Raw genomic sequence first — 12,853 nt, forward strand, 5'->3', positions numbered from 1 at the left:
CCCAATCCATCTGATAATTAAATGCGACTAACATCAGAGTAAAATTCAAACTGGATTAGAAAGGTTCCTCATTTGTTACGGTTTCACAGGACTGACTTTTGAAGAATGCTTTCATCTGAATAATAATTAGTCGTAAAAGGTCAACCATCTTTCATATGGAAACTTAAAAAATCATACTCTGAAATTTTAAAGAAAAATAATGAGAAATAAAAATTCTAAATCAAGAGATCTCGGAAAGATAACCAACTAACAAGAGTTAGTTGAGTGTTACGCAATCAGAATAAAATAACTCTTAAAAATTCTATAAGGAAAACAAAATTATAAACCATACCCTTCTCCTTGATAAGCCAAAAAAGTCAGTAAGTTATTAAGTCCTTAAAAAGTTAAATTATAAAGAAAACTCTAAGTATTAAAACATTTAGTTTTGAAAAATTACGTTATTGAATATGTAATCTAAATTTATCCTTGGAATTAACTGGATTTGGCTGCTCCAAAGTTTTAATTTATAATAATTTGACTGGTCTGGGATTTGTATATGGGAGAAAACAAAGTTGAAACATGTTATTATTAGCTATTACCACCATTTTCAGCAAGAACCTTCCAAGTTCTAAGAAAATAATTTTTGTTACAGCTCTGAAATAGCTGATCTTAACTTACTTTATTAAAAAAAAAATACTTGAACTACTTCACAGACATTATTTGTCAGCTTTGAAATTAACCCCTGTAATGCAACTGTTGTAAATCAGTTTTCAAATTTGGTATCCACATTCCTTCGCACACTGTTCTCAACTAGAATGTGTTGCTGCTTCTTAGCACAGAACTTGGATTGTGATGTTTTTTTCTTAACCATTTTGAGTACTTATTTGAAATTTAAGTATGTATCAAAAGCTTACTAAAATACATGAACTAGATACATTTAAAAAGAAAATTTTACCTACCGGGTTTTTATCAGGATGTAGCTTCAATGCCAATTTCTTGAAAGCTTGTCTTATTTCTCTACTGCTTGCAGTTTTGGATACTCCAAGCAAACTGTAAAAATCCTGATCTGTGCCCACTAAAATGGCCATATACACTATTAGAAAACAGAGAATGACCCTTTTCAAGTCTCTGACATAGTCATTTTTATTTAACCAGACTCCCATTCTTTTTCTTACACAAGTTCTGATTTAAGTGAACATTAAGATACGACGCTGGTTCCAGTTGATATGATATGCAAGATCGAGGACTTCTGTTCACTTTACTCCAAGAGTGAATCGAGCATCATGAAATGGCCTCCCAAAATGTCAATCTAAAGAGAAGAAACCAGGTCGTTAAAATGACATTTCAAAAAAATTGCAGTAACAGTACTAAATAAACATGATCAGTAACATAATCTCCATTCAATGGCAAATCAGGGTGACTGCCTCGGCGCTGTTCCTTGGGGGCTCCCTTTCCTGCTTCCAGATCCAATTTGTGAAGCCACTCAAGACAGGAGGTGAAAGGGCAGCCCGGGTGGCCCAGCGGGTTTAGCCCAGCGGTTTAGTGTCGCCTTCGGCCCAGGGCGTGACCCTGGGGTCCTGGGATTGAGTCCCACGTTGGGCTCCCAGCGTGGAGCCTGCTTCTCCCTCTGCCCGTGTCTCTGCCTCTCTCTCTCTGTGTCTCTCATGAATAAATAAACAAAATCTTAAGGAAAAAAAAAGATAGGAGGTAAAAGGTGGTATGTAGTTGTAGCTAGAAGACTTCAAAAACAAGCAAATTCAATGATTTGCTATAATCAGCACCAGCACACCAAAAAAGCTTGGGGAAAAGGCTGTTTCCTTCCTTCTCCTATCTAGCTTAAGCACTGTTCTTTTGTATTATCACTTCCTTTTCAGCTACTTTTTTTTTTTTTTTTAAATCACTTAAAGCTACATTGTTTTAATTTTACTCAGATTTCACTGGTAGGAAATATTCTTTGGAAATATTCTTCGGAGGGGCTGGCAGGAAGCATCAGGGCCTTTCAGTCTTTTTCATGTAGCTCTTCCAACAACGGCTCGAGTTTTTATCCTCATAGTAGACAACACGCTTGGTAGGGACGTTTTTTTCCGAGTTTTCTCAACTCAGAAGTAGTATTAGATACTACATCCAAGGAGAGGCTATAATGACAAGTTAACAGTGTAATTTTACTGCAAAGTTGACGTTTGAGATAGATATGGGGGGGGGGAACCCTAGAAAAGGAGATGAAATCAGTGACCTTGACATGCTCAGCTGTACAGGGTCTATCACCTCCACTTCATCTGATCACAAAAGACCTCAGACTGCTTTGGAAAAGTGTCACCTCCTTAGGCATTCTCGGCTTCTCTTTCCTTGTTTATATATTAGATTTTATGTATTTATTCACGAGAGACACAGAGAGAGGCAGAGGGAGAAGCAGGCTCCATGCAGGGAGCCCACGTGGGACTCGATCCGGGACCCCGAGGTCACGCCCGGAGTCAAAGGCAGACGCTCAACCGCTGAGCCACCCGGGGATCCCTCTTTCCTTCGTTTAATTCCAAGTGTCTCTGTCCCGATTTTTCTCCTTACCTGAGAATGGTCCTCGGCTCACACCTGACTCCCCCTTTTCACGCAACCAAGACGCACCTTTGCGAAGTACAAGTGTGCAGGCTAGACCGCAGGGGCTGGGGGGGGGGGGGGAGAAGGTGCCTTACGCGGGGACAGGTGCCTGGGGGCAGGTACGTTGGGGGACAGGTGCCCAGGTGCCCGGGGGACAGCTACCTAGGAGGGAGCCCGAGGACAGGTGCCCAGGTGCGCCGGGGGACAGGTACCTAGGACGGGGTGGGGCGGGGGGCCAGGTGCGCTGCCTGCCGGCGGTCGTCCCCCGCGGGGGTGTGGCCGGCGGCTCGCGGGCAGGTGGCCGCGCAGGCTCGCAGCGGCCCGGCTCCGGCCGGGATGCGGGAGACGGAGGACGGGAGGCCTCGCGCCGCGGGGACGGGACGGGATGGGGACGAGGACGGGGACGGGCGGCCGCGGGACCCTGGGCGCCGGGGGCAGGCGCGGGGAGCCGGGGTCGGCAGCGGACAGGACACGGCGCCCGGCGGGGCGGGAAGGGGCGGACCCCCCGGGCGGACCCCCCCCCCCCGCCGTCCCCCCCGGACCCCCCTCCCGCCCCCCCGGCCCCCCCCGCCCGCCGCCGGCCCCGCTCCTGCCCACCTCGCCGCGGCCGGGTGGCCTCGTGCGGCTACTCCCCCATCCTCGGGCCCCGGCGGCGGCCCCGCCGACCGAGGCAAGCTGCGCGCGGACCAAGCCGGCCCCACGGCCCCCCACGGCCCCCCACGGCCCCCCACGGCCCCCCACGGCCGCCGGCCGCCGCCTCGGGACGCGGGAGGAGCGGCCGCCGCGGCAGCGAGGAGCGGGGCGGGGCCCGGCGCGGGGCACTGTGGGAAGGGCGCGGCGGCCCGGGCGGCGCGGGGTTAGGTTGACGTGGCCGTCCGCGCGGAATCCGGCTGCGGCTCCGGCTCCGGCTCCGGCTCCGGCTCCGGCTCCACGCCGCGGCGGAGAAAGCCGAGAAGCGCGCGCCCCCGCGCCCGAGCGGCCGGCGCCGGCGGCGAGCAACACGCAGGACGACGGGGCCCGCCCCTTCCGGCTGCGGTTGCCACGGCGACGGGGAACCCCGGCGGGCGCGTCGCGGCGGGCGGGCCTCGAGAGGCTCGGTTCTTAAAGGGGACGCACCGCCGGGAGCCTTTTCCGGGCTGGTGGGTGGGAAATTTCCGGGGAGAAGGGCAGCTCGCTGAAGTGACGTGGGCTACGGCGGCCTGGGTCTGCGGGGCCGAGGAGGAGACCGGGGAGGCACGAAACCAGCTGGGCGTGGGGACGGAGCCTTCCCCTGGACTGCCTGGATTCCCGGACCCCGAGCCAGCCTCTCCGTCTCACCTTCACCTGTAAGCGACAGGGGGCAAAAAGCCTGCAGCGACGCACAACAGCTCAAGTAGCTCCATCTGCAACCATCAAAACCAAAAATGCATGATGAGGGAGCCTGCTGGAGACCTTGACCGCAACATGAAATAAATCCTAGTTTCGTGGGTAGGACAGCCAATGTAAGCTCGTAAAGAACCGATTGATCAACCCATCGCTGAACTGACACATCAGAGGAAGAGGAGGAAGGAGATGGACAACGGCAGAAACATTACAAGAGCCTAATTTTTTTTTTTTTTTTTTTTTTGGAAAAACAAGCATTTGTGTTTATTAACCAAAGGGAGAGGAGTCAGAGCGGTACAGACTCCTACTAGTCCCTCCTGTGGTCTACCCTCCTGGGTCGGCCAGGCCGCCACGGGCCTGCCCCCACCCACTGGGAACCAGGGCCCACTGGGAAAGGAAGAGGGAGTCCGCAAAGGTTAGGGGCCAAGGAAGAAGGAAACAGAACCGCTAGGTCTGCCTAGTAAGGACAGGTACCTATCTCACAGGTAGTAAGATCCTTTGGTCCTTCACTGTCAGTGGACAAGGTGGAGTGCCCGGATCCAAACCCTCAAGAAGAACCAGGCAGGGCTCCTGTCAAAGCCCCTGCATGTGAGGAGGGTAGAAGGTGGCCCAAGGTCCAGAGGCAACTCTCTCCAAGGTGGGTCCTTGCCAGATGGATGCTGGCCCAGCCTCTGAGTTCTGCCTCCATGCCGGGCTCACACAAGGCAGCAGCCTCTGGTCTGCCCCAAGCCAGGGAAATGATACTGAAGAGGTCAAGGGGCCAGTGGGCTCCCTAAGATCTGTCCTGTGGCAAATGCCAAGTCCAGTGGAGGCCTAGCCCTCAGCGGCTGGGGTATCCTGTGCTGGCCGCACCCCGTAACCATGTACCAGGACCTGGTGTAAGCACACGTGTGTTATGGTCCTCCGAGCAATCTGGTATTACAGTGACTGTTACTTCACCCATTTCACCTTTGAGGAAACTGGGGTGAATATGTGATAGACCTGGGATTCACCTGTAAGCAGCCCGGCTGCAAAGACTGTGATTTTTTTTTTAAGATTTATTTATTTATTTATTTATTCATGAGACACACACACACACAGAGGCAGAGACACAGGCAGAGGGAGAAGCAGGCTCCATGCAGGGAACCTGATGTGGGACTGGATCCCAGGACCCCGGGGTCACGACCTGGGCTGAAGGCGGCGCTAACCGCTGAGCCACCCAGGCTGCCCCAAAGACTGTGATGTTAATTATTAGCCACACTGTGTGTGTGACCCAACAAAACCTTTAGAGTAAGTTGGAAAGCAAAGCAAAACACTGGAGAATCAAGCAGAGACCAGATCACAGCGGGTTTTATGCTATGATGAAAACATAGACTTCATCTTTTTGGTGAAGAAAAAGCTATTTAAAGCTTTTAAATAAGAGACTGAGATTGTATTTGTGATTGTTCTGGTAGCTACTGGAAAGTGAATACAAAGGGAACCAGGTGAGAAAGGAAGAACGGTTAGAAGAGGGCTAGAGAAAGTCAATTTGGCAGGAGATGGTGATTGATTGGATACGGGAAATAAAAAAGAGGAAGGATCTAAGGTTACTTCTCGTTTTGGTAGCTGAGTACATCCACTGAATGAGAATCTGGGAAAAAATAAAGGGTTCTGGTTCCGGGTATATCTATTTCAAAGTTCCTAGATTACGTCCGAATAAATACATCCAGCCTAAGACTCATGGGAAGTGTCTAGACTGAAGGAAAAACATTGGAAATTATCAATTAATCTGTGGTAGTCAAAACCATGAATATAAATAGAAAGTATGCTGTAGAAAGTATGCAGAATAAAAACTGTGAGTGAAGGATAAAATCTTGGGGAATTCTCATATCAAGATTGTTGCACAGCATAGGAAACCTCAACAAAATGAAAAATAGCCTATGGAATGGAAGAAAATCTTTGCAGATAATATATCTAATAAAGGGTTAATATTCAAACTATATAAAGAACTTATACAACTCAATAGCAAAAAAATAAAAACCCCAAATAATTTGATTAAAAAATGAGCAGAGGATCTGAATAGATATTTTTTGAGAAGACCTACAGATGGCCAACAAGCATATGAAAAGGTGCTCAGCATCATTAATCATCAAGGAAATGCAAATCAAAACCACAATGAGATGTCACTTCATACCAGCAAGAATGACTATTATAAAAAGACAAAAAAATTACAGGAATTAGCAAGGCTGTGGAGAAAAGCGGACCCTCATACTATAGGTGAGAATGTAAATTGGTGTAGTCACCTTGGAAAAGAGTATGGAGGTTCCTCAAAAAATTAAAAATAGAATTACCATAGGATTCAGCAATTCTACTTCTGAGTATTCATCCTAAGGGGGGGAAAAACATTAGAAAAGATATATGCACCCTCATATTCATTGCAGCATTATTCACGATAGCCAAGATATGAAAACAACCTAAATTTTGATTAACAGATGAACAGATGAAGAGAATGTGGTATATATGTAAAATGGAATATTAGCCATAAAAGAATGAAATCTTGTCATTTGTGGCAACATGGATGGATTTTGAGGACGTTATGCTAAGTAAAAAAGAACACACAGAAAAAGATAAATCCCATGTGATCCTACTTATATGTGGAATCTAAAACACATATGACACCAAACTTACAGATACAGAGAACAGATTGTTGGTTGCCAGAGGCTGAGAGTAGGGGGTGGGTGAGATGGATGCAGCAAGCCAGCAGGTACAAATTTTCATTTATAAAATATATGAGTCTTAGGGATGTAATAAACAGCAAGGTACTATCGTTAATAACACTAAAATGCATACTTGAGAGGTACGAAGAGAGTAGATGCTAAAAGTTCTCTTCATAAAAAAATTCTCTTTCTTTATGGGATAGATGTTAATTAGACTGTGGTGATCATTTCACAATACGTATAAATATCAGGTCATTATAGCATTATATTGTCTATCTGAAACAAAATAATGTCAATTATACCTTAATAAAAAATTTACAAATAAAAAAAAGTAAGCTCTATGAAGATAGGATTTTGTTTTTTTTTTTTTTTTTTGAAGATAGGATTTTGAATTATTGTTTTGTTTGTTTGAATTATTGTTGTATCCCCAGGTGCTCCTGGCACATGGTGGGTACTAAATAAATATTTCTTAAATGTAACAGATTAATTTGAGAACAGGGTTGAAAAAGAAGACCTCATAAAGGAATCAAAAAGGAGAAGATCAGAGATGTACAAAGAGACCTAAACGTCCAGGAAGTTGTAAGAGTGATTCAGGTAAGACAGTGACTACACTTGTTAATTCTTCACAAGTATCACGGTCTTGAAAGTGAAGAGAAAACTGAAGAATTGGTCCTGACTGAAGGAGCTAAGGAGTCACGACAGCTAAGGGAAACGGTAGTTGCAGGCTGGATCCTGTTAAGACATTATCGGAACAACTGGCAAAGCCTGAAGGGAAATGAGGATTAGAAGGTACTAATGTGTCAATGTTATTTTTCAGATTTTGATGATTGTGTTGTGGATTATAGAAGGACATTCTTCCTTCTGTAAAAGCACACCACAGTTTTGGGGGAATAATGGGAAAACATGTCTGCGATTTACTCAAAAGGCTGCAGGTCTTTTTGTTCCTCAAACAGTCCTTATGCTTTAGAAATATAAAGCCTATGTATTTGCTAACACCTCTGCCTCAAACCTCCCCCAATCCCTTGCCCACATTCAATGAATTTTTTTTCATTTTATTTTATATATTTTGGCAATACCTTTTCAAAACCTTTGCACCCAGGACTAGATCAGTTCCCCATTATTCATTCACACAGCACTAAGTATTTTCCCTTCATAATTATGTTTGTTTTTATAATTGATTGATGTGCCCCCCCCCCCCCCCCATTATCCTGCTTCTCCAGGACAGAGCTATGTCTTTGCTCACCACAGCATCCCAGGGATCTAGCCCAGGGGACAATAAACAATTTATTGAATAAATGGACTGTTTAACTCATCCGCCTCTGTCCCTGCTTCTGACCCACTCTCCTTTATCTGCAGCCATTCTTTCCCATCCTCCTCCTCTCCTCACCTTGGTTTAGCTCTGACACTGTGCCTGTTCCACCTGATGGCTTTTGGTCTGAATTATTCAGAATGGGAAAGGGCCATGATTATGTTTAATAATCACTTAGCTATAGTTTGAAGAATGTATTGTAGGAGGGCGATAGTAAGTATAGGAACACTGGCGAGAAGACATTGCAGTGGCCTGGGTGATAGATGATGATGGCTTGGACTATGACGGAGTTAAGCGCAGATGTAGAGGAATGAATAGATTCAAGAAAAAAGTAAGGGGTAATATGTAGAGAGAATTTGGCAATGAGTTGGTCATGGTGGGGAAGAAAAAGATATTTGGAGACCCATTCCTACTTCAGAGAATTGACATCAGGGATGTCCATCTGCTTCAGGGAAACCAAAGCCTTACTAGCCTCAGTAGAATAAAGCAAAACTTGATACAATAGTTCTATCATATATGCATGAGATATGTTATAACAGGGGGACTGTTTTGTTTCTTATTCCATCTGGGGCATTGGTACTCATCCAAGACCAGTTCATGTTTCTTCCGGAAAACAAATTTCTGTGAGCCATTCAAGCATATTTGAGCATTTCATCCTCTATTATTGCATTTATCACACCATATAGTAATTATGTTTCATTGGTTGTCCTACTATAATGAATTCTTTGAGATCAGGAATCAGGTTTTATTTACTTTTTTCCCTCAATGTCTAGCTAGAACAGTGCTTGGCACCTCTTCAATGCGTGCATTATGATGGAATGAAGAATCAATATTTATCATGTGCAAAGAGGAAAGAATAGCCCTTTGTTCCTAAAGTCATTATTATCTGGCCTTGAGGAAGGAACATGAAGAACACATATTCACATGTAGAAACATAATATAATAAATGTCAAAAGAGTGGTATAAACAATATGTTCCATAAGGAATCAATTTTGGGCTCAAGTGCTCAGAACAGAATGAGAGTACAGTGTGGGTGTTTCTGAATTTCAAAAAAATGCCTAATAAATTTGAAATTTCAGGACAGGTAAAATCTTTGAGGCCATGGAGTTCTTTCTTTAAATTCATAGAGGAGGAAACTAAGGCCCAGAAAAGTTGATGTGTCACCTGCTGAAAGACACTGAAGTGTAAATGGATGAAATGAGAATATAAGCTGGGTCTTTTGTTTAAGTACTTGGTGTAAAATGATAATGATAATCATAATAACTAAAACTTACATGTCTCGGGCACTATATCAAGCTCTTGTATCAACACATGTAATTGTCATAACCACTCTATGTGGAAAGCACAGTTATTGTATCAATACAATATATCATGATATATTGATCATGAGACATGATCATTGTCTCATCAATACAATTATAGATGGAGAAACTGAGGCTAAATACTTAACCAATGTTACAGTTAGAAAGTGGTAGAAATTTGGATTATGGGCAGTCTGGATCTGTAGTCCAGAAGGAACACCACAATTAATTAATTGAAATATTTTTGACAGCATTTACTTAAGTTAAACAAAGTGTTATTTTCATATAACTTTTCATAACAACATAATCACCTGTCATAAGTGCTTGATTTGGGGGGTAAATTGTAATAGCTCATTAGGTCAGATCAAATGTATACAAATGAAGTAGTTGATGTCTTAAAATTACCCACAGCATCTACTAATGGAATTGATATTTAATATATGTGTTGTATTAGTTGTATTTAGTTGAATTTGTGGTGTCTTAAATCTCCGTAATAATTACAATCTCAAATTTTCATCTCCAATAAATAGGTCAACCTTTAGCTATAGCCGACCTTTAATGCTTATTTCCCTACATCCCAATTATTTTGACACTACAGTTTTTAGTGTTAAAAAAGGTCACGTGGTAGGGTGGTGCAGTGGGTTAAGCATACAACTCTTGGCTTCGGCTCAGGTGGTGATCTCACAGTGGTGAGATCAGTTCCGGTTGGGCCGGGCTCCGTGCTCAGTGGGGACAGTCTGCTTTTTGAGTTTCTCTCTCCTTCTCCCTCTGCCTCACGCCACCCCCTGGTGTGTTCTCTCTCTCTCTCCCTAAAATAAATAAATCTTTAAAAGAAAAAAACGTTATGTGGTAATTAAACCCTTAAAACTAATAAGTTAAAATAAAGCAGACATAGGCATGTACACACACGTATACACGTGTACATATAAAAGTAGATGTATATATATATATATATATATATTTTGTAAACATTGGTTTTTCTTGGCACTATTTCCTCCATAAATACTTGCTAAATATAACTGAATGCAAATAAAAAAAGCAAATATGGACTGACAGGCCTAGTGAAATATTTTCTTTCTATTTTACTCGATAAACAATAGGGGACAAGGAGATCAGAATATAAACTGATAAAAGGTGCCTGCCAGCCTAGCTACATCCCAAATCTTTGAAGATGATAGAGAAGTTTATTAAAAAAAAAAAAAATCAACATCGTTGTTGCAGAACAAGTGCCTTCCTTAATGGACCAGAAACTTTGAGGAATCCCTGAAATGTAGAAGACAGAAGGTGTTGAGTCGACAGAAGAATTCACTGAACAAAGCACAAAAAATGCTATAAAATGTGAGAATGGATTGGATGTAAGGAAAGAAGAAAATGACATGACAGTGGAGGAACTTGTAATGTCTGTTGGTCGAGGCATTGCCTTTAGAGTAGCTATGCAGGCTGGCCCCTACATTGGATGTCCCCAAGACTATCCCCGGGTTTGATGATTTACTAGAATAAGAATATATGGTACTCATGGCTAAGATTTATTATAGCAAAAGGGAACAAAGCAGAATCAGCAAAGAGAGAAGGCACATGGGCAGAAGCTGGAGGAAATCAGGTGGAGGCTCCCAAAGGTCCTCTCGCAGTGGAGTCACCTAGGACACAGGACGCCAGCCATGAGCTGTGGTAACAAGTGCAAAGGGTTGTAGGGTCTCTACAGAGGAAGCTCAGTAGAGACTAAATAACCAAAGTGTCTACTGGGAGCTGGACCCGTAGGCATCCTTCACTTAGCATGCACCCACATTCCAGCCCCCCAGAAGGAAAAGAGATGTTCAGCATGAACTATATTGTTTCTGGGGTTCCGATACAGTGAGCCATGCTTGTTACTTAAGATTTTTTTTTTTTTTTTTAAACAGGAAGTTGTTTATTAAGCAAGTTCCCAGACACCAGGCAAGGACCAGTCTTCCAAGCAGGACTTTCAAAAAATAGCAGTCTCAGGTTTGCTATGCTAACTGTCTCCTGTGTAGCCTCCTCTGATCACCCGCTCCAACCAATCAAGTAGTACATCATGGACACAGCTTCCGCCAGACAGGTACAATGAGGTTACAAGCATCTGTGAGGTGTCAAGGAAAGGCCCTGGTTTGCCAAGAGGAAGAAGAAGATGCCACATTCAGAAAATTAATGATTGGCACAAGTCTCCCAGCAACCTGTGTTCCCTTCCTTTGTGAACACAAAGGAGACTGTAAAGGGCATAGGATTAGCAAAAGGAGCTAAGGTGTGTACACAGAGTGGGGTGTGTGCATCCCAGGAGGTGTACATTTGATTGTCTGGGGGTGGGGGCAGGGAGAAAATGCTTTACCCCTTTATTTTTAATAAAAAATGATTTTCAAAATCTAACTTGTACTAACATGTATCACTTGTACGTTACTAGAATATACAAAATACAACTTGTATTACTTGTATTACTTGGAGTCAGGGATCCAGAACCCTGATCATGACAGAGGGGCTAATGTTTTCCCAATTAAAATCCTCACAGCTCCAAGACCAGGATACTTTTTCTGAACCTGATGTCTGGCCTTCTAAATGCCTGGGTCCTTGCCCAGAATGTGATAGGCAATGGAAGGCCCCCATTACTACCACTTCTTTCTTAGACATTTTATCACAAGCCTGGTGCGTTCATTGTCTCGTCACTTGACTTTGTTCCTTCAACAGTTGACACACAAAAAAATTAGGGCATCTGGGCCAGCATTCCAAGGTCTGCAGATAAAGGCCTACTCTAGAAATGAGGAAGGCCCAAATAGGGCAGCATGACTAGCTTTGAGGATCGAGAAGGATAATTACTAACATTACAAGAACTAGTCCCTTGAAGTTCCACGTTTCTGAAACAATAAACTTGCTGAGAATATCAAGACTGGGGAGATGGATTGTCAATATTCCACGGCTGTTATTAAGGCCTCCAAGGGAGTTGCGTAAGACGTGAAGCAGAAGGATAAGGGTGAACCGGAACTGCAGGTGAAACTACTAGTTGAATATTTTTGTGGGTGGAATGTGCAAAGAATTTCAGATAAAGTAAGACCAAGCAAACGGATCATTTGCCTAATCCGCTGCATTCTATAACTAGAGCAACACAGGCTGTCATGCAGCCAGGGTGTACACTCTGCAGTATGAGACAGAGCATGCTACCAGGGCACTACATAGAGCAAGAAGAAGGGGAAATAGAAAGCCGGCGGTCCTTATTATCATCATCTCTGCTCCACAGTTCCATGAATGTGACAACCTTAAATCAGACCAAGCAAACAGATCCTGGGGTCCTGGAACCGAGTCCCATGTCGGGCTCCCTGCATGGAGTCTGCTTCTCCCTCTACCTGGGTCTCTGCCTCTTTCTCTGTGTCTCTCATGAATAAATAAATAAAATCTTAAAAAAAAATAAAGCATTGAGAGGATGATACTGTTTCCTTTGGGGCTATCTAGGAACTCTCCAGTCGGACATGGATTACCCTTTTGGCCCAGGAAATAATAAGGCAGGCCTTTTAGCATAGGATCCTATGCGCATATCACCTGCAGAGTGTGTGGCAATAAAGTGCTGGGAAGGTGCCTGAAAAGGACAAATTTCACCAGTCTGCTGCTCAGCATGCCATTGTAGCCTGGCTGGA

General features: G+C 44.0%; 1 protein-coding gene and 1 long non-coding RNA gene across 6 annotated transcripts in view; one reads left to right on the forward strand and one right to left on the reverse strand.

The window, feature by feature from the left end:
• Positions 1–12,853, reverse strand: part of DNAJC10 (DnaJ heat shock protein family (Hsp40) member C10) — a 74,714-nt gene that overhangs the window by 49,906 nt on the left and 11,955 nt on the right. For 2 of the 4 annotated variants that reach the window (XM_072811142.1, XM_072811140.1), the window contains exon 3: positions 939–1,288. In XM_072811142.1, coding sequence (XP_072667243.1) covers positions 939–1,142 — 204 coding nt within the window. In that variant the 5' untranslated portion in view covers positions 1,143–1,288. Of the gene's footprint in view, positions 1–938; positions 1,289–2,541; positions 2,616–3,168; positions 3,324–12,853 lie in introns of those variants that run through there. The other 2 variants (XM_072811139.1, XM_072811141.1) reach the window with 2 other exon arrangements.
• On the forward strand, positions 3,627–12,584 carry LOC140624184 (uncharacterized). Of its 2 annotated transcripts, XR_012023700.1 has the most exons (4): positions 3,627–6,168; positions 7,091–7,202; positions 10,319–10,556; positions 11,117–12,584. It is a non-coding gene; the product is annotated as an uncharacterized lncRNA (long non-coding RNA). The 2 variants fall into 2 exon arrangements; XR_012023701.1 differs by lacking the exon at positions 10,319–10,556.

The sequence above is a fragment of the Canis lupus genome, chromosome 34 (genome assembly GCF_048164855.1).
Source record: "Canis lupus baileyi chromosome 34, mCanLup2.hap1, whole genome shotgun sequence".
Classification (NCBI taxonomy): Eukaryota; Metazoa; Chordata; class Mammalia; order Carnivora; family Canidae; genus Canis; species Canis lupus.